General features: G+C 33.5%; 1 protein-coding gene across 1 annotated transcript; it reads left to right on the top strand.

The window, feature by feature from the left end:
• Window positions 1-1,585: 1,585 nt before the first annotated feature.
• On the top strand, window positions 1,586-23,853 carry LOC129226867 (neprilysin-1-like). The gene is made up of 5 exons (XM_054861497.1): window positions 1,586-1,642; window positions 7,594-7,659; window positions 10,031-10,138; window positions 15,403-15,479; window positions 23,754-23,853. The coding sequence occupies exons 1-5, from the start codon at window positions 1,586-1,588 to the stop codon at window positions 23,851-23,853; spliced, it is 408 nt and encodes a 135-aa protein (XP_054717472.1).
• The last annotated feature ends 2,739 nt before the right edge of the window (window positions 23,854-26,592 follow it).

The raw sequence follows: 26,592 nt of genomic DNA, 5'->3' as shown, positions 1-26,592 counted from the left end.
TAAGTCTTTTTTACGACATAATACCAACGGCGCGCTATAGTTTGAAGAACTATGTTTTATGACTCCATTTCGTAACCATTCCTCAATCTGATCATCAACAATTTTTTGTTCCGTGAAAGAAATACGTCTGGGAGATAAATTAACAGGTTTATCGTCTGTCAAAATTATATTCATTTTCACTTCGGAATTATTTATCTTCAGTGGTTTATAACAGTTAATTAATTCTAAGACCTCTGCTCTCAAGTGTGTATTAGCAATATGAGTCAAATCTAACTCATGGATATTTATCCCGTTAACAAGTGTAGCTAAAACGTTGACGCAATCATTTTGTGATTTACTATTGTTTATTTCAATATCTTCTACACCCACTACTAAAGATTCACTTGAGTTCCTCTTTTTTCCCTCCTTGGGTTAAGCTACTAAACTTTGACCTTGCACTTCGGCTTTTGAATTAATTATGCCCTCTTCAACTGAAATGAGCGGATCATTTCTTCTCCCTGCCAAGGTCATTTCGCTTTGATCCCTTTTTTCTGCTAGCTGATTTGACATAGATACATTGATGGAAAAAAGATTAACTGAATAATTTTCTCGCAACCCTAGAACCTTTAAAGTAGACCCCGACAATGAAATATTAAGTTTGCTAATTACATCCATTCCAATTAAAATATCACAACAAAGATTTTTAAGAACAAACTGTTTCACATGAATTTTAAAAGTATCAACAACAATATCTGAATAAAAATAACCAATAGACTTGACATTTTCATTTCCAATACCATTCAATACTATATCACAAGGTATTAATTCTGGCTTTCCGAGATGCTCATAAAAATCGGATTTGGCAATTGACAAGTCTGATCCGGTGTCAAAAATTGCATTTACAAATTTATCCATAATTTGAATATTTTTGAACAATTTCTCATTACTATTACTACATGTATTAATTGAAGGTTTATTTACATCATTGATATTAACATTTTTATTACATTCATATTTCCGATGACCATATTCATTACATTTTTGGCGCTTAATTCCCCTTGCTTTGTTAGGACACTGAGAAATTTTGTGACCCATAGCATTGCAACCAAAACATTTGATGTGCTGGTTTGAAGAGCTTGCTTGCGAACGAGCTGACGATGGTTTGGGTTTACCTTCATATTTCAAATTATTTTGAATTTCATAGGATTTTGGATCTTTTGAAGTCAGATTTTTAAGGTGAAATCTTGCAGTCTCATACTCATCTAGTTTACTTACTAAATCGGTTACTTTATTTAATTTCGGCAATTCCTCAACAAAATGATCTCTAGTTTCAAACGGTATTCTTCTCTTAATTTGATCAGCAACAAAAAGGTCTTTTAATTCTTCAAAGTTGTCGATGTCTAATCCCTTAATCCATTCTTCAAGAAAGTTGTTCAATTCATAAGCGTAATCACGTCAAGACGCATTTGCTTCTTTTTATGAGTGAAGAAATTCTGCCTAAATTGCTCTGGTGAAAGTTTAAATCGCTTTAATAAGATCTTTTTAACATATTCATAATCGCTGGCTTGTGGGTCCGGTTCTCGTGCTACTAAATTAGCAATGTCTAATGGTAGAAGGCCTAAAAGGTAAACTACCCAATTCTGCCGCGCTAAGCACAGATGTGGTATCTGCAGTAGAGCTCAAAATGAGAAATTGACGATTAAAGTTTTACAACTCATTTCTTTGATTTATGACTTAATTAAATGCTCAACTTGCGGTAGTTGTTTCGTAAATAACTTATCTAAAAACTGTAAGAGAGTATTTCTGTAAAAATGTTAATTTAAAATTAATAAATGTAGTTACGACAAATTTTCTTTTCAAAACCTTTTCATATACTAAGCTATTTTCACCGTAAGTGACAATTACTAGGCATTTTTAGGGGTATCTGCACAGATACGACAAAAATAGCTTAGTAAAACGTGCTCAAAGTATCATTAAATAATATTGAAAACATCTGCTTTCTTTGGACTTAGCTGTTTCGCTTTATTTTTTTAATACAAATCTAACAGAATCTACCTTCTAAAAGATACCATTTTTTAAATTCCGGACAGTTAAAACTGTAATCCATAACAATTTTCCGTTTCTTATATTCAAAGAATGTGTTTTTTATAATGTTTTATTTTCTAGATTCATTTTTACCGAGCATGAAGATAATTTTGACAGCAGACAATACTTAAATAAAAATATTACTGGCCGTAGAATGAAATGCGGTTTTTTTTTTTTTGCGTGAAAGAATTAAATATGAATATTTTACATGCATTTATTTCATTTTTAGAATTTGCATTTTAAATAAACATTTAAATAGAACAAGCTGAATATTTACTTTAACAATTATGCAAAGTTGTATATATATACATATATATATATATATACATATATATATATATATATATATATATATATATATATATATATATATAAATATATATATATATATATATATATATATATATATATATATATATATATATATATATATATATATATATATATATATATATATATATATATATATATATATATATATATATATATATATATATATATATATATATATATATATATATATATATATATATAATATATATATATATATATATATATATATATATATGGGAAACCCGGGCAACGTGAATACCTTAAGCTTTTCTTGATTATTGTCGTTTAGTTATAACTTTAGAAATTGAAACGAATGTTTATAATCAGTCTTCATGTAATGAATTTGCGTAATGCAATAACAGTTGTCCTTAATATTAATTACACTATTAGATATAAGGCCAGTTTTCAACGATGGCATAAATATCCACTTTGCCCAACACCCCGGATAAAGTGGATTCGTTACTAGGGCAAAGCGAACTGCAACATTATTTGTCATGAAACTAAACATTAAAAATAAAATAACCATCGAAAATGAAAAGAACATACCCGAAAAACATTTTTTTGCTACAGTAATTATTGTAGTTATTGCAAACAAAGAAATTAAATTTAAAAATAAAATAAGCGCCGAAAATAAAAGAAACATATTTAAAAACATTTTTTTGCTGCAGTGCTAAATATTGTTGTTATTACAAACAAAGAAACTAAACTTAAGAATAAAATAAGCATTGAAAATTAAAGGCTCATAATAAAAAGTATTTTTCTACAATACTAATTATTGCAGTAATTATTGTAACAAGCAAAGAAATTTTTAAAAAAAAGTCAATATCTAAAATTTAGGAACATATAAAAAAGAAAAAAAAAGCATTTTTCTTCTACAATACTAATTATTGCAGTTATCACAAACAAAATCATTACGATATTCGAATGCTGAACACTCTTCATGACACCACAGACTACAAACACATTGTATTCTGTTTTCCATTGGCTGATCATCTTCTTCAATAAACATTTTATCACAGAAAAAATCACCTTACATCATCAAATTTCTATACTTCCTTATTCTGATCATTCTCTTATGCAGTCCTATGTTTTGTAGCAGGGATTTTTGATTAGTCTTTTTGGTACTTGGTCTTTTTAATAGTCTTCTGAGAAGCTTTAGTCGAAACTTCATCTAGGTACTTCATGACAGTCTTTTTGGATTTTTCAAATTTTTGTCTCTGACTGTCCTTTACTGGAGTACTTGCCTGGAGTGTAGATATTTGTAGTTTTTGTTTACGTGTTGTTATTGCTTTAACTGGCTGAGGAATAGGTAGTAAAACTAAATGACTGTAGCACTTCGTAGAACATCCAGGTTTAAGTGAAGCGGCGGGAACATCATTACCTTGGATTTATTCTGTTGTTTCAGATCCTATGGAAGTATAAGGACGGTCTTCAATGGTAGTATTGTCTTGGGATCTTAAAATTGAGGAACTTCCAGGTTCGGATGAAGTGACTTGTTATGACCGGGCAAAGTGAATATGGTATTCACCTTGCCCAATCCGCTTTGCCCTTCAGGCACATTTTTGAGGTTGCTAAAAATTACTGACAAACCAGAGCATCTAAACTAGTCGTCTACGGATAGTTGAAAGCTACATAATCGTACATCAAATCCTACTCATACCAAAGAACATGTCACAAATAGTATTAAAGTTATAAATGAAACAGTAACCTCTGTTAACTAATATTATTTTCCCCAAAACATATTTTGTTCGCTCACTGGCGTCGCGTGAGGGGAACTCGTCCCGACGTGTTTGCCCCAAACAGAGCAGCAACAGACGACCTTTTCTATGACAACGCGGCAGCCGGCCAACTAATTATTTGGGAGTAATAGGCTAAATTCGCTTTGCCCAGGGTATCCACTTTAGCCGGGATTCCCCTACTATATTATTGTATATGTATATTCATATTAATATACATATATAATAATATAGTAGTGTATGAATAGCATCAAATACAATTTATTTTTAATAAGTTTAATAATTAATATTTATCATGGTTAGCGGTTTGTTGTTGCAAAATAACTAAAACTGGAATAGAAGTTCTGAATAGTCTATATATATATATATATATATATATATATATATATATATATTGTAACGGATTCGGTGCGACTTCCACTTTCTTGAAATGAAGACACAGTTCTTGATAAAAACACAGGAGATTTATTTACACAAGGTACAGGAAAGAGCGTCAACAACTGCTAAATTATTCATCAGCAATTAAGCAATTATCACACAACACCGTAAACTCAACGTTTACACACGTATTTACTTCCAAATACGAAAACAACACAGCGAAATGCCTCGCTATAAACAGAGCTAATACACACTCTTAGTACAAATTCTCAATCGAAACTCCCCTCTTTATCACGCAAGACGCTTTTATAAACATCGAAGAATTTTCCACAACATTCTTTCTGCTTCCCGAAATGCGTAGACCGTTATCAAATTTTATCAATGAACAAAAAGGAAATAGGGGGGTCGTATACTTAAGCCATACAAAAAGGGGTTGTATATTCATTACGGGAAACTATTTACAGGTTACGTTACTACAATAATTACTATTTACAGGATTTGTAACATTGCCCCCTTCCTAAGGACTGCACGTCCCGGGCAGTACAATCCCCAGAAAGGGTGCCAAACTTCTATCACATGTTCACAAATACACACATTAAATAATAACCAATAATGCATAGGAAACACAATAATAACAAGAAATATTACTAAACATTAAAAGCAAAAAAATTATCTACAACCTTTATGTTATCAACCATTGTTGTTTACGTAATACTCATGAACTATGGCCATAGTATGGGGCTAACCGATCACAATGTACAACCCTAGGTTTTGCATTAGGTGATTTTTGGATCCTCACTACGACGTCATTTAGTCGGTTAAGGACTTTGTAGGGTCCATCCCAATGCGACTGCAAAGACCTTGTGTCGTATCGGGTCTTCATCTTCTCCGCCGCGATGTTGATTCGCTCTCGTGCGAAGTTATGAACGTCTTCCAACCGGGCCTGGAGATCCTGGATGTACTCCTCAGGCGATGCAGGCGCATCCGGAGGACGACCGAAGACGAGATCACAAGGTAGCCGAAGCTCTCGTCCGAAGAGCATCTGAGATGGGGCATATCCGGTAGTCTCGTGGACAGCACTGCGGTAGGCCAGCAGGAACAAAGGTAGCTTCTTGTCCCAATCCTGTTGATTTCTGGAGACCATAAGTGAAAGATTATTCAGGATTGTGCGGTTAAATCTCTCCACCATGCCGTCCGATTGTGGGTGTAGTGGTGTTGTCCTAGTTTTCTCAATTCCGAGAATTTGACATAGGCCCTTAAACACAGCAGAGATGAAATTCCTCCCTTGATCGGAATGAATCTGCAAAGGTGTTCCGTATCTCGAGATCCAATGTTGGACTAGAGTCTCTGCTACGGTGGTAGCCTCTTGATCTGGAATGGGATATGCTTCCGGCCATTTGGTGAAGTAGTCGATGGAAACAAGAATGTATTTGTTCCCATCAGCAGTTCTTGGTAGAGGACCCAGGATGTCGATCCCAATTCGTTCGAAAGGAGCTCCAACGTTGTACAGATGTAGCTTCCCTCTGCTTCTTTTCTTCGGTCCTTTACGAGCAGAACAGGCGTCACAAGAATGGCACCACTTCTCCACGTCATCCTTTGCCTTGCGAAACAACACAGCGAAATGCCTCGCTATAAACAGAGCTAATACACACTCTTAGTACAAATTCTCAATCGAAACTCCCCTCTTTATCACGCAAGACGCTTTTATAAACATCGAAGAATTTTCCACTACATTCTTTCTGCTTCCCGAAATGCGTAGACCGTTATCAAATTTTATCAATGAAAAGAAAAGAAAATAGGGGCTCGTATACTTTAGCCGAATGAAAAGGGGTTGTATATTCATTACGGGAAACTATTTACAGGTTACGTTACTACAATAATTACTATTTACAGGATTTGTAACAATATATATATTAAAGCTACCGAAAGTCAAAAGTGGCTACCATTTTTTATAACTCTGGTAGAGCCAGTAACTACTATTCAGAACTTCTCGTCCAGCTTTAGTTATTTTGCAACAACAAACCGCTAACCATGATAAATATTAATTATTAAACTTATTAAAAATAAATTGTTTTTGATGCTATTCATACAAAATAATGATGACATTCATACACTATATCATTATATATGTATATTAATATGAATTATAATTGTTGTACTATTCATTTTAGACAAACTATTTAATTGAATTAACTTAAAACGTTTCAATAACGAGGAATGAGCTTCTTTGCAGAAAATATTTTATAGGCAATATTTATGTTATAAATACATAACAGTCATGTATCCAGTTCTCGTTGATCCGAAACTTCGAATATTCCGGAACTAATTTGTGAACTTCAAAAAAAAAAATTGCATTCATACAAATAAAATTTAAAAATTATGATAGCAAGAACGCCACTGAACTCCAAACATTGGCTTACTATATTTTGCTAAAACAAACCTTTCTCGCATAGATTCTATTCAATGAATTATGATAATACTATAACAAAAACCATGCTGTTCTTGGAGCGTCAGCCCTACAACCTGAGAGTTAACTTAATCGAGCTCAATTTAAACACCACACGCTCTTGAAGCAGAAATTATTGAACCAATTCATTCAGTAAAAGTTTTTATATGTTTGAATGTCTTGTAAACAGTTGTATGTAATTCAGCTTCAAAACAGAGTTTTTTACCGTAATCATTGGTAAGTGCACTTATTTAGTTAATTTTTTACATTAATTTGTTTTGCTTATTACCGATATTACCAAAATTTTCGATTCTCCGTATTGCTTTTGGCACCAATTAGTCTAGGTAAACGAGGTTGCAATGTAATAATAATAACTAATCTACTTTATATTCTAAGTTTTTTTTTTTTTTTTTTAATTTTCATCCTCAAGCAATTTTTGCAGCTTTCATGTATTTCGAAAAATTCTTTTTTTGTCTTTAGGGTTTGTTATTGCATTTTTGTGTCTTCTTGTTCCAAATAATAAGATATAAGTGACGTCGTTTATGTATCATTACTTTTTACTATTGTATCAATCATTTTTGCTGAAACCATTTTAGTTTAACAAGGCTCATTACAAAGTTTCGCTTTTCTTTTTAGGCTGACGGCAAATTCACTTTAGCAGAAAACATTGCGGATAATGGAGCTATTAGAAACGCATTTAAAGTAAGACAGCTTCATCGTTTATGTGCAAACAAGTTCTATTTTTTTTTTTTTGTACTCAAAAGCTCTACTTTTGTTATTCATATTGTTTTCTTATTTAGTTATTATTTTATCGTATCAGCATCATCATTTCTTCATTCTCAAATAGTACTGTATTTTTATTTCCATCCTCATCGCCCCAGCTTTATTTATACGGATTTTTACGCCAAGCTTTTCAGTTTTTATCAATGCTATTTTCAGCATTTACAATATCGTCATCCTATTTTGGGCAATTCTAGTTTAATAGACGTAACAGTTACTGCTTAAAACAAGCTACAAATGCTCCAAATACGTTAGACTCTTATTTCGATGTATGCAGAACAAGCAATCCTCTTCTATGTAAAGCAGTTAAGTGTTGAAGATTTCTAGAAGCAATATTTCAACGATATTTTTTGCTTCGTAACGGATGAATCTTTCAATATATGTCCATTACTGAGCAAAAAAGCATTATTTAAATATTGTCGCTCTTATTGGTGCTAGAATGTATTAAAATGTACCAACAATTTTACTTTCAAACATAATTAACTAAAAAAGTCGATTTCAAAAACTCATGTTCCTTTTTCTAGAAAATTACTTTACATATTATTTTGAAAATGACACCACATTTTATACAAATGTTCATAACTAAACTGAAATGAAATTTTGCTTCAGTACACACTGTTTCCCAAACCGCTATTTTTGGAGTCAAAAACGTTCCTTTTTACTTCCTTTTACAAAAAAGGAAATATTGTATTCACAAAAAAAAATTCAATCAAAAATCGGCTTAATTTCCAATTTGCTCACCCCAGAATGAATATTGAGGGGTTTTTTTTTTCGACTCGACCACACGTGGATAAGTGCCTAAGAATGTATAGACACACGAAACATCCATAATGACGCGATTCCCGAGTTAATTACAACGAATTTTCTCGTGACGTCTGTATGTACGAATGTATGTATGCGCGGATATGCGTATGTGCGTATGTATGTCGCATAACTCAAGAACGGTAAGTCCTAGAAAGTTGAAATTTGGTACGTAGACTCCTAGTGGGGTCTAGTTGCGCACCTCCTCTTTTGGTTGCATTCGGGTGTTTCTAAAGGGGTCTTTTGCCTCTTTTTGTAGGGAAATCATTGTTAATTTCGATGTCAACTCAAGTGGTGGTATAGTTTGGTGTACACTTGGCGATATATCGCCAGTTTTTTGGTCGCCAAGTTTTGTCGCCAACTTGGCGACAAATTTGGCTTTTTTTTTCCTTTTTTGTTTTTTAATTTGTTTTAATTTGGCCACTGTTGGTGATATTTAGACAGTTAACTGTTGAATCACATTAAAATTGCCAGTAATGGGGAAATAACATTAAATTGGAGTAAAAGGAAGTCATGTGATGCACACATCAGCTCATTTAATTCAAGAAAATCGAATAACGGGTTAAAAACTAAATCACAATTCCAAAATAAGATTTGTTTGCCACCAACCTTGGCGGTTTAAGTACTTAAAATTTCCTGTCCACACTGTAAAGAACTTTTATGTTTTGTTTTCCGCGATAACTTCTGATTTTGTTGCTTTAATTTTTAGATTTCAGGTACCAACAACAGCACGAACATGCTTGAATTAGAAAGAGTTTTTCTTTGTGGTTTACTATACTGAGAAAGTTCCGAAGCGTCAGAGATTTTTTCCGCGCAAGTTCAAGGATTTCACGAGCTTCTACTAGTTTTTTGTGAAAATCAAACATTTTTTGAAAAAGTGTCCTCAATTGCTCCAAGTTGCATAAATACAGACTTCTCATTCACCTTCATATTTAGGAGCAAATTCCCGCGGGATCAATCCCGTTAAATATCCTGCGGGATCCCGCGAGATTCGGGATCGGGATTTCGGGATTGGAAACCCTAGTACTGAAGTTTTGCAGACAAATAAGGGATAAGGTATTTTCTGTCAATTATGCAATAGCTTCGGTTATTTGCTTACGGAAATACTTTGGTACATGAGAAAGTGTAAGTTTTCTTGACAGATTTTCGAATTATTTCAGAAACGAGACTGGTTTTTATAGGGGAGGTTTTTGAATTCTTCGGAAAAATTCCATGTCAAATTCAGGAAGCTTACTGAGCAAGCTGCGCCTTATTTTCCAGGAACGTTTCTGACTTCTTTAATAACATTTTCAGGAGAAGAAAAGACCTGAAGAAATGTATAAACCTTCTAAAAATGCATTAAGACGTTTTGCATTTAAGAAGGATTATTTTCAACGCGTGTACATAAATGCAAACCTTCATTGTTTTTTAGTTGTTAAAAATATGGATCATCTAGCAGGCATACAAGGAATGAATGTGGCGGGCGCATTATCCGTTTTTTTTTTTTTTTCAGGCCTTTAAATTGCACCTGGCTTTATCTGATGAGTACGTTGGTAACCGCAAAAGATTACCTGGACTTTCAGCGAGCCCAGAACAACTCTTTTTTCTTGGATATGCTTCCGTATGTATTCTCCTTTCTCCAATTACACTGTTACAATTTCAGGAATCTTTTATTTTAAATATTAAAATGGAGTATTTACAGTAAAGAAAAAATTTACAGTAATTTATACCGAAAAAAATAAACGATTGCAGCGCCAATTGATACACTAAGTGACTTCCAGTGCGAAGAGTATGAAGTGAGTATGAGTGAGTATGAGTGAGGGGAAGTGCAGTTACATCGTACTTCCCCTCACTCTATGTGCCACAGGTAGAACGGTGGTCAGTAATGCCGCCTGCCAATATGATGGTATCGAGTTCGACCCTGCTGCTCGTTTGTTGCGTTTTTTTACTCTCGTTTATTCCACCTTAAAATTTTGCAGTAAAATAGGATTTTACGGTAAAAGTTACTGACAACATGGATGCCTGTAACTTTTAACATAAAATTTCAGGGTTTTTTAAAATAGTGTAGCCACGTAGGGGAATACAATTTCCACTTACCAAACTACGATATGAAAAACACAGCCCCTCTCCCTCCTCATTTTTAGGAATGCACACATAGTTTGAAATGTGAGATACATTGTGTTCATGAAATCTAGTAAAGATAAAGAAAATTAATTTGATGAAAAGCTATTTAAGTTTATAGATATTTCTTTAGTCATTTTGTTTTCTCCACCATCACATACACTCAAGAATATTGAAAATAGCGCCCCAAAAAGTAAGCATTGGATTGAAGTGAAATTTAATATATATAATAATATGGGTGAGAGATACACTTGATCCGAAAGTCCATGCAATTAAACAGATACAGGCTAAGAAATTAGATAAATACAGTGCTACTTCAATAGAGCGTTGTACCCCCTTTTGCTGCAATACATGCTGCAATACGAACCGGCATTGAGCTAATTAAACGTCTGATGTTGTCCTGAGGCAGATTGACCCCCAAATTTTGAGCAGCCACGTCTAAATCTTGCACAAAGAAGCACGGCGGCATCAGATGTTTTACCTGATCCCATACATGCTCTATACGGGACAAGTCGGGGGAGCAGCTGGCCATGGAAGAGTCTCAAAAGGACGTAAGCAGTCTTAGACAACTCTAGCTGTATGCGGGCGAGCAATATTTTGCTGGAAAACTGCTCCTGGGAGACCATTTAGGAACGGTCCTATATGTGGTTGCAGAACGTCATTAACGTAACGCTGGCCCGTTAAGGTTTCGCGTACTACAGCTAGAGTGGACCAGCTATCATAGGCTATGGCCTCCCAAATCATTATTCTCGCTGTTCTGGCAGTGTGTCGTGCGATAGAATGGGTTGAATGGTACCTGTCTCCAAAGCGCTTCCCCACCCGTACGCGGTTATCATCTGACCCTAAAACGAATCGGGATTCATAACTGAACACCACCTTTTGCCAGTCAGTGAATACCCACATCGCTCTGACTTGCATCATTGTAGACGGAGTTGCCTATGTTTATGTGCTAAAGGGAGTACCTGAAAAGGCGCTTGTACTGCAGATTCACTGCGCAAGACGTCTGGAAATTGATCGAGGAACAACTGCTGCCTCTACGTCTGCTTGTATGGTGAAACGAGTCACTGTGGGATCCATGATCGCTTGCCACACGGTCCTTCGATCCTCTCTCCTCGTCGACTTCCTGGTCACTCCAAACCAGGTTTTTTGAAAGTGGGTACCATCTCGTGTCCACTGCCTACAACAGTTTCTAACGGAACACTCCGAACGGTCCACATGGACAGCAACGAGGCTCGTAGACCAGACTGCAATTTTCATGCCGATGATCAAATCTCTCTCAAACTCGCTTAACTGTGAGAAACGTTTTTTAACTCACCGACCTGGCATCCTTCAGTCATTAAGGCTCTCCGACAATCGAGATGTAATCGTAACCATAATAAGTCTTAAATTATGCACTGGTTTATAGCACCTTTTTCCCCATTGCACCAATACTGTAGGGTAAACGGTCATGCCCATTGACACAAACTTGGATCATTTGCATATCAGATGTCACTCTTCTTATGTGCAAAAAGCCGCGATTGTTCCTTTCTTCTTTCTTGGGGAGCTATTTTCAATGTTCTTGAGTGTATATAACAGTGAATTCATTGATCGAGTAACGCTGACCAACAATGAAACTCGCGTTACGGCATGATAATTTTATATAATTAAAAACTTAGCGCATGTATCTATGTAGTCATCTATGTATCTATGTAGTCATCTATGTCCGAGTTACTTCTCCCGAACGACAGTGAACTGACCATCGAACTAGGTATCAATGGATTCGCAATCTCCTGTCTCTATGTTTGGCTGTTCAACATAATCCTCCAATTATAATTAGCGGAGTTATCAATTAAAAACTATTAATTATGACACTTAGATTTCGACATAAAATCCCTATTTTTCAAAGGCTTTCTTTCCCCTATTCAAATTATTATTCAGTGCTTTATCTTAACTTTCCGCAACAATGCTTTTATTAAAATTTATTGCGGGTGAAGAAAAATCACTGAAACAAAAGATCTGTTGCCATTTTCATTTCTCGAATATAAACAAGTAGAACTCTTGCTTTTGTTTCAAAGGCTTTTCCTGTAATCGGGGGGTTTAAAATGTTTCCTTTTTGGTTATTTTTCCGTAATCTGCTGCAAAATGTTACGGTTATTATTATTTTTTTTTTTTTTTCAAGCCTGAGTGTTGAACAAACGTCACATGACAACTTTTATTTTCGAGGTAGACCGTGAAAAGCGACGCAGCTACTTTGGTAATATTTTTTGCTAATGTTTGATATACAGGGAAATGCTCTACTTTGACGAGGCTGACCCGGATCTGGTAACTTAACTGTTTTACTGGTAAGGCTGTCATTTCAGGGGAATGAAGAAACAAAAAAGTGGTCAGTAATGAACGTTATCTACTGGAATTTAGGGTTAATCCACTGGAGATAAGGTTAAAATTTAAACAATCAAATTATCTCCAAACAGGCAATTGATTTGTTCAAATGTCGAAGCAATTGTCACGCGTCATACAGTGAAACCTGTGTAAGTTGACCACTCGCGGTGCAGAACTTTGGTGGTCAACATAGACAAGTGGTCAACTTATAAAGAGCGGTAATGATTTTTTTTTTTAATTTTTTGTCATTTCTAGCATCATGTATTCATTTTCTGAGTAATTCACCCTTATTCTTTCCATTCAATTCACTTTCATTGTTTAACATTATTGAAAGTGAAGCAATAATTTAAAATACTATTGAAATAATTTTGTTATTTTTTCCTTGTTTTTAACTATATTCGACACTGTAGTTTTAGAAATTCCATGTGTGCCGGCTAATTTTCTCTGGCTTTCTCCATTTTCAATTAATTTTAATATAATATTTCATGCTTGTTATTAATCTCAAGTTCAACTAACTTTCTTTTTCAAGCCTGTTTTGTTCAACTTATAGCACAAAGAGCAATAAGTGCGACTCTCCCAGTTCATAAAGGCAAAATTAAAATGTCCTATCTCTCAATCTACTTGCACAAAAAACATGTAACCCACATCTGCATAACCGCAGAGCAAGGGACCGGCGTCCTTAAAGGTTCTTAGAAAAAAACTAGCACTAAGACTTGTTCACTTTACAAATAGACACTGCTGGCCACAAGGGAGGGGCCCTACATATTTTGTTGCAGGGGGGCCCAAAATGTATAGATCCGAACCTGCTCTTTTTAGCACAATTTCTGTGTTGCCACAACATATTGCAACTGAAAGAAAAGACTTTGAACTTTTCTACTGACACCTATTTTCATTGAACAGAGTACAAAAAGCTATCTCAAATAGAACAACAAATGGAAAACAAGTTTGGAGAATAAAGAGCAGCATAAGCTTTATGCTGCTGTTTAGTTAGTAAAATGGTAGTCTCTCATCAAAGCGTTAAAAACATTTTTGGAAAGCTATCAATAAAAAAAACAGAAATAATAATAATAAATAAATAAATAAATAACAAAATAAAATAATTTGCTGCAGAAAGTTTAAAAAAATAAACCAAGTGGTCTAACTTACAAAGGGTTTTTTAGAATACTCCTAACCAAATTTGGCGAACATTAGTGGTCAAGATAGAGAGGTGGTCAAGTTACAGAGGTTTTCCTTCATTATATGAGATAGGACTAATTCCGTTCCTGACAAAAGCGGTCAACATAGACAGGTGGTCAACTTACAAGGGTGGTCAACTTTACAGTTTTACTGTACCTTGACGAGCGATTTTCTAGAAACTACAAATTTAGCTAAAGACGCATTTGTCTATGTAACACCGAAAACTGAAAATGGCTTCTACGGAAGAAAAAACTCCCAGGAGCACTTTAAGGGGGGCTTCGAGGGTAAAATCTCCGGAAACTTTTGGTTTTTACGTGCATTACCAATTATAATGTGACAGTTTATCTAAGGACTGTCACGATCAAACTCCTTACCTCCAGAAGGTTAATTCTGGCTGTGTTATTGAATGGCGCGAAGTTGAAAATTGTCTAAATCTGCTCAGAACTACGAAAAGAGACCATGTAGAAGTTAAGAACGTTATGGAAAAATATTTTCAGATGAGGACAAAGTTTTTAAAAAAATAATTATATTTAAATCTGAAGTAGGTTTTCTAAATGATTTTTTTTATCAGTGAAATACTTCATAAACACACTGTGACCCCAAAATTTTTACCTGATAAAAGATTTAGTTTGACATTTATTTTTAAACAAACAACGCATACAATCAGTTCTTTCTTGGTATAAAGTTTAGTGAGTTCTCAGCTTTGTAAATACCGTTTTCCTGGGAAGTAATAGTAAAGTCGTGTATCGCTGAATCGACAGAGTTAAAGTATTTCCAGACAGTTTCGATTACAGTCGAAACTAAAAACGTTTGAAAAGTTTTTACAGAATGACTAGTTTAATTTCGAAAACGATGCCTTAGGGATCTGGAAACATCATTTGAAAATTTGTATTCAAAAAAAAAAATTATTTTTATTTTTATTTTGAAAAAAAAAATGTCTGATCATATTCACTCTTTAAAAAAAAATAAGCGAGTTATGATTACATATTTTTTCCATAAAAAAATATTGTTAAAAAGTAAAAATACAAATTACAACTTAACCTTCAAATGTCGATGTAAAAGGCATTATGCGATCATTAGTTAAAATTTTAAATGAAACAAATAAAAGAAAATCATTACGAAAATAAAAAATAAAAATCGGACGCTATAAAAATTGTTCAAAACGAAAAAAAAATTATTTTTACATACAGTTTTTTTAAATGATTTTATACCTATTTTTAATACTTCTAGGTATGGTGTGGTAACATCACAGCTGAATATGCAGCATGGATGAAAGTGTTAGACAACCACAGCCCAAACAAATTAAGGTATTACCATTATGACCCTTCTTTGTACTAAAGATAGACAACGGTTTAACAAAAAATAAGTTATAATCTGACTAAGGTCTGTCGATAAATGAAAGCACATTTTCCCCCCATTTATGACTCAATTTGTCACAAAGTTTCGCACTTTACCTTACCCCTTCCCCTTTATTAAGTTTCGCACTTAACCCTCTTCACCTGCTTTGTCACATGTCATGCTAGTTTTAATTAACCCATTGTCATTACAATAAGGGCGTGAAGTCAAAGTTCTTGTTGCAACCTCACTTCTTCATTTCCCCCTAAATGTCTCAATTTTATAATCCCCCTTCCCCCTCACAGCGTGATATCATTCGTGGACAGCCTTTTATTTCTTTATGTATGTCATTTAAAAACGTATCTCTAAATCTCACGTGTTTTCCGTCGCATTTGACAAAATATCTACGTGAAAAAATCTCCGAATAAATTTAGGCTCAAACTGACAAAAATTTCGTGAGATTTGAGCATGATTTTCTGACCCGGCGAAAAAAGAGTTTTATTAAATGACGAAGTTTGTCCCACGATTAAAGAATTCTCGAAAATTGAGCGATTCATTTCTTAGAGGGCAACTTTTTATCAACAGTTCCTAAATTAAACATTTTTAAGCAAATGGTCTTAAGATAGTTTAGAATCAAGTGTATTCAAAGGCCATAATTTCTTATTTTTTTTCCACACTTCACCGACGAGCAACAAATTAAAGTTCTATATGTTACATCGAACTACACAATTGATTAATGAAAGATTACAACGAAATAAAGGATTAGATTTCTCGTATATAAGAAAGGAAGTGATGAAGAACTTCTTTGAAAAAAATTTTTGGAGTAAGAAATGAAGATAAATGGACGAAGCATCAGTGCATAAAGACAGATGACGTACGCTTCACTCCCCTGCTGTGAAACTAATGGTTGACAGAATCTATTAAAAAGTTCGTGAGTCCGTTGTTATTATATTTGAAAACGAGAGATGACAAACTCCCACTAAAAGCAAACAGTTTAAATCTCTTGAAGACAACATCGTTATTTTACTTATTTCTTTTTGAAAAAATTTTTTTTTTTTTTTGGAAAAAATGAAATAGTAAATGAATGTTTAGAAACAGGACAGTTATTTATAAATTCTTTCTAAAGAGATTTCTAACTAAAGTGTTTGCATTTTTTTTTCAACATCAAGTTAGAAGCAGGTAAATAAGGCTGATTTTTCTTTTAACTTCCTTTTACAAAAAAGGAAGTATTGTATTCGCGAAAAAATTTTCACCGAAAAATCAGCCTTAATTTCCATTTTGCTCACCCCCAAATGAATGTTGAGTTCTTTTTTCAACTCGACTACACGTGGATATGTGCCTAGGAACGTACAGACACCCGAAATATCCATTTAGATAATCCCCGAGTTAATTACAACAAGTTTTCTCGTGACGTCTGTATGTACGTATGTATGTGCGTATGTGTGTATGTGTGTATGTATGTCGCATAGCTCAAGAACGGAATGTCCTAGAAAGTTGAAATTTGGTATGTAGATTCCTAGAGGGGTCTAGTTGTGCACCTTCCTTTTAGGTTGCATTCGGACGCTCCAAAGGGGGTCTTTTGCCCCTTTTTGGGGGGAAATCATTGTTAATTTCGATGTAAACTCAAGTGGTGTTATAATTTGGCGAACACTTGCCGATATATCGCCAGTCTTTTTGGTCGCCAAGTTTTGTTGCCAACTTGGCGACAAAGTTGGTGATTTTTGTTTTTTGTTTTTTGATCTGGTTTCAATTTGGTCACTGTTGGTGATATTTTGAGAGTAAACTATTGAATCATATTAAAACTGCCAATAATAAGAAAATGGCATTAAACTGGAGTAAAAGGAAGTCATGTGTTGCACACATCAGCTCGTTTTTTTTTTTTTCATTCTGAAGAAAAAACTTCATTATTATAAAAGGGCGATGATGTCTTTTACGGAAATTGCTCAATTTCAGTCATAAAAATCGTGGATGCTGTAGAGTAGGGTGGTTCAAATTTGTTTTTTCGAGCTAAAGTTCAGGTCACCCCCTATTTTTTTTAGGCTTAATAATAGTATTATGTTGCAAAAGTTTTAGCATCTTACTCAAATTTTAAGAGGGTGCTCAATGACCCCTTAAATTAACATTAGCCGTAGTACTAAAAAAAACATTTAGAAACATTTAATTTCCTCAGCTGTTTTAGTTGTAAATAATTATTTTATTGCAATGTATATGCATATTACTAGTGTATATTATAAAATGTAGCATTGTTTTTTCAGTTCAATGTATTTTTTTTACTCTCCTCCCCATACGCTTGAAGTTTGGGGGAGGGGGTTGAGCCCCCTCTTTCAGTTGAAATAGGAAACTAAAATTCGTCGAGTATATTACTATCCACAAGTCTAAAAATATTGAGGGGTGGACCGTTATCTCGGAGAATTTTTTTTTTTTTTTTTTTTGCATGTATTTTTGAACCACCCTACTGTAGAGTCTTTAGCTCTTTTTTTACACATAAACTGCCCGAATTCCATAAATTGCTTTAAAAATTGCATAAAAACTCAAAAGAACATCAGGGCTGAGCTCCCGTGAGCTCTCGTGAAAAGTAAGCAGTGCTTACAAGAAAAACTTGGAATATATCAGCAGGTTAGATTCTATAAAACTGTTCAAGAATGCTAAAACTAAATTTAAATAAAATAAAACCTATTAATTTTAATTAATTTAACTAAGATAAACCTTTGTGCTGAAAGCTAAAGTAAAAAATAACAGTGTCAAAAAGCACAAATTGCAGATTATACTACAGACACATGTTTCGGCGTTACACAGAACGCCTTTTTCTATGCAAAAAGTAATGAGCTCATGGATGCTTTTCATCCATAAGCTCATTACTTTTTGCTTATTACTTTGCTCATTACTTTGTTATTTCTTACTTTAAGTTTAATTAGTCTAGTTAATGGTTTGTGTTGGAAGATAATACTAACAGTCAACAAACATATTTAGATATTTATCAGCATACATCATTTTTAGCAAAAATAAATAATACCTACTATTCAGAGTAACCACCATATAATATATTTTGGTTACTGATGATGCGTCGTTAATTATAGTTAAATCTGAGCTAAATTATTGGGCACAAAATATTGCACAAGAGCATTTTCTTGTTGGGTGGAAGAACCTCGAGTCCAATTAGTTGCCAGTTTCTGATAATCTAACTCCATAAATCAAACGCCGCCCAACCTTAATTTATTATTTAACAACCTCAATAATTTGATGAAGTCAATCGAATCGAAACATTTCACGTAAGAGTGATTAACTTAATGACAAAATTTGATGCTGCATAGACATACTAGACAGTGGTTTACTAAAAGTAATAGGAGCTAGGGGTGCTCTCAATAAGCTGTAAAAAAATCCGAAACGTTACTGATAATGTCGTTGAACGTTTCACGATTACACAGGTTTTCATCCACCTCCTGAAAAATCAAGTATCTTTGTCAAAAAAGTTTTCTGAAATACTACAATTTGCTCGAGTGCGGACATCTGTTATGAAAAATAGTTTTAGCTACCAGTTTAAAGATTAACTGAGTGTATTCATTAAGTGTATCGGCTTCTGTCTTATAACGGCTTGTCCGGATTGACTAAACTCCCAATGAGAGTGGATAATTATCTGCACTGTAAAAAAAAATCCGAAACGTTACTATTTCCGTGGAACGTTTCGGGATTAAACAGGTTTTTGTTCACTTCCTGGAAAAATCAAGTATTTTCGTCAAAAAGTTTCCTGAACTGCTACAAGTTGCACGAATGCGGACTTCTAACTGTTGTGAAAAATATTTTTAGCTACCAGTTTAAAGATTAACTGTGTTCACTAAGATTAGTGATGTGTCGGATCGTTAAAAAAGTATATCCGCGGATACGGATCGTTAGTGTCAAGATCCGCGGATACGGATACGGATCTCATTTTTTTAAACCTAATTCAACTATCCAAGTGTAAAATTTGTTACGGAAGGTATTCCCGTCAGAATAATGGCAGTTTCTTCAAAAAATGTCAACTGCGGCAAAAATATAATCAAGACTATGATTTACTCTTTAAAGAAATTTCCGTTAAAATTGAGGGAGAGTTGGAAGGAATGGGTCAGCGCTGCATTAATGCTTAAATGGAATGTGAAAAATTATTTCTAGCTTACTCGGTTGATGTAGGATACAGGAGCAAGAGTGTGAAACTGCTACTGGACAGGCTTGAAATAATTTTCCCATTTTATTTCAGCATAAATGCAGTGCTGACCCATTCCACAGAACTTCTCCGACCGACAAAATACAGAGCCGGGAACACCTTTACAAACAGTAAATACAGAATTTAGTCTAATTTTTTTTAAAGGATACCGAGAAAAAAAAGGAAGAATAACAGAAACCACAAATCAATAACAAAAACTAATATTAAATTAAAAATTAAAAAAACAAAACATGTCCCAGACAGCCGACCTCATATTAAGATGAATTTCGCGGGTCAGAACGCACATTTGAAAAGAAATATGAACTGACAGCAGGTAAAAATTTTAAATCATTGAGCTTTTTCTCCTTATCTTCCGACTATGAAATCGCTACCAATCACGCGTATAAAGGCTTAAAATTGCATTTAAAATTTACTTAACAAGATTATAGCTCCTACTGTATATAAGTTGGAAGTTTCAAATAAATATCAAACGCAGAAAACTTCGTTCTTTCAATTAGGGCCAACATTTTTAACGTACGGGTAAATTTTTACTACCATAATTGTGAAAAACGTTAAATCGGTTTTTAATTAATATCTCCGGTAATTAAAGTTTTACAAAAACGAGGCCAAGCTAAGAGCACTTTCGATCAAGTCACCTTCCCTTTTGAACGAAAAATGAACTATCTTAATCGATTTATCTGCTTAGGAGCTACGGTGCCACAAAAAGACACACTGATACACACTTTTAAAACTTATTTCCCCTTCCTTTTTGCAACGTGGGGTGGGGGACAAATTGGCTTCTGAAATGATACCTTATAAATTAAATAGAGAATAAAACCCAATATGAACGGAATTTAAGAGTCTTTTATTCAAATATTTAAAACATTTTAGAATAGAAAAGATCCGTTTAAGATCCGTCAAAAAAGTAACGGATACGGATACGGATACAGATCTTTATTTTTCCCCGGATATCCGCAGATACGTATACGGATATCCGGAACATCACCAATTAAGATTAACTGGATTCATTAAGTGTATCGGCTTCAGTCTTAATACGGCCCGGATTGAATAAATTCCCAATGAGAGTGGATAAGTCTCTGGATCCGTAGCTTTGCAAGAAGTGCCGGCGAGTTAGATTCTTGATACTTACTTGCAATTCTGTCTTAGCTTTGGCCATGTGTGCAATACTGCTATAGGAGCTTTCGTGGTAAATCTAGAAGGTACCAAGATATTATAATAAACCTACCTAAGTTTTCTTTGAAGCTTCCGAGACATGGCTGCCTTTAACCGGGGAGATTTCTGAATAATGTCAGGAAGGTTACTGGAATTTAGCGGAAATCAATCCTGTTTTTATTTGATAAATATGTTACTTGCAGAAATTGGGCACTTAGCTGCCAATTTTTTTCCAGGAACGTTTCTGAATTGTTTTTACAGTGTATAGAGGCTACCCAGTATTAAAACCAGGGCTTCTCGTGCTATGATACCTGTACTATAGTGCACTAGTTATTTTTGTTAAATCGTTTGATGTTAAAGACTCTTATATGGATGCTAAAATTTAATGTGAAATAAAGCTTCATTTCAACTAACTTCCAAAAAAAAAAGAGAGATGACCATCAGATATTACAGTTTCTTTTATTTACCTTCCTATTTCACCCGCATCCACGGACTTACAATAATTCTCTCTCTTTCTCTCTCTCTCCCCCTCTTTCGATAAAATACCCTACATCTAGCTTTTGCTACTGATTTTTTTTTTTTTTTTTTTTTTTACACATTATGAAAATTAAACTTCAGATTTGCAACAGCGCCGTCATGTATATTACCTGTAAACATGGCACACAAAATTGCTCGTAGATATAGCAGCTATATTCTTTCACCACCAAATAGCTCTTCATGCACGATAAAGTATAAATGCGAAAAAGAAAAACAAAGACTTGAAATAAAAATCGTTTGTGTCAATTTGCAACGACTCTTCATTGGAAACAATAGGATTTTTTCATGGGCCCACTTGAGGTTTCTGAAAAGCTGATTATTTTGTTTGTACTTATTTGCGGCTTTCAACTAAATGTGTAATAAACTGTTTTTTTTTTTTTTTTTTTTTTTTTTTTTTAATGCACTGTTAGCAAAACTTGTTTAGACAACTGTCTATTCGCTAAAACAGAGACGTATTGTAGACCTGATTTGAAAAAAATAAAATAAATTTTCTTGGCCCATAGTCGTCCTGGTTGTCCACACGTCTTGGAGCGTACTGCCTCTTTTAACCTCCTCTCGAAACGGCACTGCAACATGATAATTTCAATCTCAATCAACTTAACTGTTTAACAATGTAAATATTTTCCGGGTTCTGTGGCCCGTTGTTAAATAACTTAACTTAATAAGTAAATCAATACATTAAAGCACATATTTCCAATAAAATCACAAAGTATGTCCCCAATACAGAGTTTTATAAATGATATGAATTAAATACATAGGGAGTCATTAGTAACGTTAACTGATGCTGGATGAAAATATTTGATTTCTGTAAATATCTGCAGTCAATAGGAATGAATCACAATGACTTTTTCTGCCGTGAGAAGGTAAACGGCAGTATCTGCGGAAATGAGTTTTTGAGATTTTTGAAGAACCGCGTTTTTAATTCAAGACTAACTATTGAGAAATGTTGGAACTAGACAGGGGCTTTTTTCTGTGGAAATCAAATAAGCGAGCTTGTATAGTAAAGCTAACATACATTATATGACAAATATGCAAAAAAATGAAGAATGGAAAATTTGCATTTACAACCCGAGGCAGTTTTCCTCTCTGTCGTAATGTTGCTTTGCTAAGAACAAAATTTTCTCACACAGCTCTCCCCCCCCCCCCCCCACCGGCAAACACTCGTCTAGTGTCTTCCTTTTCATCGCGACTGGCGGCGAAAAAGGTTTATTTTCAGGGGTATCTTTATACATCTTTTAAAAATGAATTAACAATTCTCCTCCTTAAAAATCCACTTTAAGATAAGAAGGATATTCAACAGTAGTATGTGGAGGAGCACGGAAAATGAATTGAAAAAAAAAACGGAAAAAAAATTATCATAATTGCTGAAGAGTGATACATTTTCAGGAAAAAAAAAGAAAATAAAAGTAATAAAAGTAGAGAAAAAGAGTCTCGGAACTCAAGAAGTCTTTTAAATGTATAAAAACTTGAAGATATGTCTTTGTAGAAAAACGAGAATTGTAACATGAGGTTTTGAAATTTTAAGCTTTAATTATCTTTTTCACGAATAAATGAGCTGTCAAGGTTGTCCATAAAATATTTAAAGTAACGCTCCCGTTATTTTTGTTTTCTTCAATGAGTTCATTTTGGCATCAAAGTATGTGCTTTAATTGAGCCACTTAGCACTATGACTCTTATTTTGATTTTAAAAAAAATTATTTACCATTACCTGATAGGTAAAACAACGTTTTTTAAATTAAACACAAAAACCGTTTTACAGCTTATGCTCATTTTCAGATAACAGAAAAAAAAAAACGATTTATTGGAAAAATTATTATTTGAAAATACTGATACATCACTAATTTTCATTGCAGCGTTGTTAATTAATAATAAATATAACTGATGAAATTGTATTTAAAATAACCACTTAGATTGTATAAAAATTAAAAATTATATACTATCAAGAAAAAATATGTAATGTAAAAAATTCTGAACCACTCTAACAGTTTTAATCTTTTTTTCAGAATTGCAATATTTCCATCCTTTTTTGAACTAGATATAATAATGATACTTCTGAATATTAACAATTTTAAGTCAGTTATTGCTACTGAATATTAATGTGTTGCTTATAAAGTTTATTTACATTAATTCATATTATTTATTGAAGTATTTTTGTAATCCATACTATATTCCTTAAAAATATTTTGAGTAAACATCTCATTTGTAAACATTAAGTAATTTGACACAATGAAGAATTTGCTTTTAAAACAGTTTTAGTCTAATAATTTGGCCAGCACTGTATAGTGTTATATGTTCATTTCTAGCTTCATTTTAACCTTTGCTATTCATATTTTTATTCAGTACGCATTTTCTTTTTCAGAGTAAACGTACCATTAGCAAATTTCAAGGAATTTGCCCGAGCCTTCAAGTGTATTCCTGGAACTCCAATGAACCCAAAACATAAATGTATCCTGTGGTGACAAAAAAGTTTTTTGACAATAAAACAAATTTATCTGTGATGCATTGTCATTTTTTTGAACTTTACATTAAAATGTACAAAAATTAACTGCTTGCATTTCTGCTTCCTTTTACAAAAAAGGAAGTAGTGTATTCGCGAAAACATTCTCACTTAAAAATCGACCTTAATTTCCATTTTGCTCACAACCGAATGAATGTTGAGTTTTTTTTTTCGACTCGGCCACACATGGATAAGTGCCTAAGAACGTGTAGACACGCGAAATATCCATTTTGACGATTCCCGAGTTAGTTACAACGAGTTTTCTCGTGACGTCTGTATGTACGTATGTATGTATGTGCGGATATGCGTATGTATGTCGCATAACTCAAGAACGGTATGTCCTAGAAAGTTGAAATTTGGTACGTAGACTCCTAGTGGGGTTTAATTGTGCACCTTCCTTTTTGGTTGCATTAGGATGTTTTTAAGGGGTTTTTTTGCCCCTTTTTTGGGGGGAAATCATTGTTAATTTCGATGTAAACTCAAGTGGTGTAACAATTCGGCGGACACTTGGCGATATATCGCCAGTCTTTTGGTAGCAAAGTTTTGCCGCCAACTTAGCTACAAATTTGGCAATTTTTTTTTAAATTCTGGTTTTAATTTGGCCACTGTTGGTGATATTTAGAGAGTAAACTATTGAATCACATTAAACTTACCAATAATGGGAAAATGACATTAAACTGGAGTAAAAGGAAGTCATGTAAGGCACACATCAGCTCGCTTTTATTAAGATGGGCCATTTCACGGAAACGGGAAGTTTCTCTCTTACGTGACGCTTCATTCATTTCATTAAAAATAATCATTTAAAATTTTTATGAATTAAATTCTATTGCTTAAGAAATCACAAACAAATGTGTGACACCTTAAGTAAAAACTTTCGTCATTACTTCTTAAAATCATTTCCTTTTTTTATGAAATACAGAACCCCACGTATGGATCAAAATGACAGTTTTCAGTATAACGGTCGTATACATTTTTTTTTTTTTTTCAAGTTTTTAAGTTATTATTTCTTAACAAATAAGATACATTTCTTTTACGTCGGAACAATAGATTTCAAAACCTACAATTTGTTTCGTCATTGTTATAATACTAGAGAAAAAATATAAAGTACAGAAGTGTGAAAATTATTAGAATAATTGTATTTTTTTTTTCGTTTTTCTTGAATAATTTTGTATATATTTGAAAGAATTCATGAAGGATAATTTGTTTTATTATTATATTTTCACTCCTTTAGAGTAGTTTTAGGGACATTACTTTGTTAAATGTTGGCAGTTATAAAATAGAGAAACATTTGATCTAAAGTAATGAAATTGTTCGCATTGCATAAAGCATGTGTTCAATTAACGATCGAATTTAAAATAAATTTAAAATATTTCAGCTTGCTATGCTAGCATTTTATATTTTTTCCATGGGTTAGCATCAGGAATATTTTATCCTCAATGCAATTTTTTCTCAGCTTTAATTAGTTTATAATCGGCAGTTTTTTTTCTCTCTCTCTCTCTTTTGTTAAAGAACTATTCCGTGATCATAAGCAAAAAAAAAGTGATATTTTTTCAAGAAAATTAGCTGCAATAAAGTGTATTATCCAAGAAAATCCCTATACAGAACAGGAAATGGCTAAAAAACTAAAAAATTTTCAAGCCTCTCTGTGTAGAATAAAAAGATGTTTGAATTGCAAATGTAAATATATAAATTCCAGAGTAGGGAAGCGCAGTAGAAAAGTAAATTTATTGCAAAATCAGAAATGAAATTAATTCATATTGCCAAAACTAGCAGAAAAACAACTTATCATCAACTAAAAATATCTCTAAGTGTATGGAGTAAATGTATGTGATTCTTCTATTTGTAGAAAACTCATCTCAGTTGAACTCTGTGCTTGTTGTCCTCATAAAGAGGGCAAACATCAAATTTGCTGTGACAAAAAGACTTGCTTGGGAAAAAAATTTTGCATAAACTATTTACTAGTAATAGGACCAAGGTGAGAAATATTAATTTTTTCCTCCCTTGCTCAGTTAAATTTAAGTTGTTCAGTTTTTTTTCCTAAAATTAAATTTATTGCATACCGACTAAAGATTCAGAACTGTTAATAAATGTGGCTAAAACTTTCTTTACAAGAATATTTCCCAGCACATTACATGCAGTAAGGTACTTTTTACCGTTTGGGTATAGTTTTCTGATAAATCAATGCTTAAAATACCAAAAAGATAGCAGTCAGAAGAAGTACCTACAAAGTAATTTTCCGAGTCGCATTATACAAACGGATTAACACACCACCCAAGTTATTTATTGGAGCATAATTTCCGCTCAGGATGCTGGATGTTTAAGCATTGTAGAAGAGGACCGAATATCAGCATGAAAAAGTGCTTGAACAAAGGTTGTATAGTTAAGTGTTTGGTTCCCAAGTGGAGAATTCATATTCATGCATAATGGAGTTCTGTGTCTTGAAGCCTTATCTATGACCAAAATTTTGAATGCAAAAAAATACGTAAAAACACTTCCACGGCATGAAAACAGTCTGAATAGGAACCCAATGGAGAATATCTGAACTATTGTAGAGAAAAAGAACTTCACAATCAACAATTGTCTCACTGAAGGACTCATCCAAATTTGGCACCATGACGAGGAAATAGAAATTAATTGCCAAAACATTATAAAAAGAATGCCAGGACGGACCGAATCTTTATAAGAAAATAAGAGGATGCGC

The sequence above is a fragment of the Uloborus diversus genome, chromosome 7 (assembly GCF_026930045.1).
Source record: "Uloborus diversus isolate 005 chromosome 7, Udiv.v.3.1, whole genome shotgun sequence".
In the NCBI taxonomy this organism is placed as follows: Eukaryota; Metazoa; Arthropoda; class Arachnida; order Araneae; family Uloboridae; genus Uloborus; species Uloborus diversus.
Note: the sequence above shows the minus strand (reverse complement) of the source record. Positions and strands in the feature narration are given on the sequence as shown.

Excerpts from the sequence above, each read along its gene's own strand:
- LOC129226867 (XM_054861497.1), top strand. The coding sequence starts at position 1,586 with ATGGTAGAAGGCCTAAAAGGTAAACTACCCAATTCTGCCGCGCTAAGC. Across the intron at positions 1,643-7,593 it reads CCGCGCTAAGCACAGATGTG|GCTGACGGCAAATTCACTTT; the intron begins GTATCTGCAGTA and ends TTTTCTTTTTAG. Across the intron at positions 15,480-23,753 it reads CACAGCCCAAACAAATTAAG|AGTAAACGTACCATTAGCAA; the intron begins GTATTACCATTA and ends TTTCTTTTTCAG.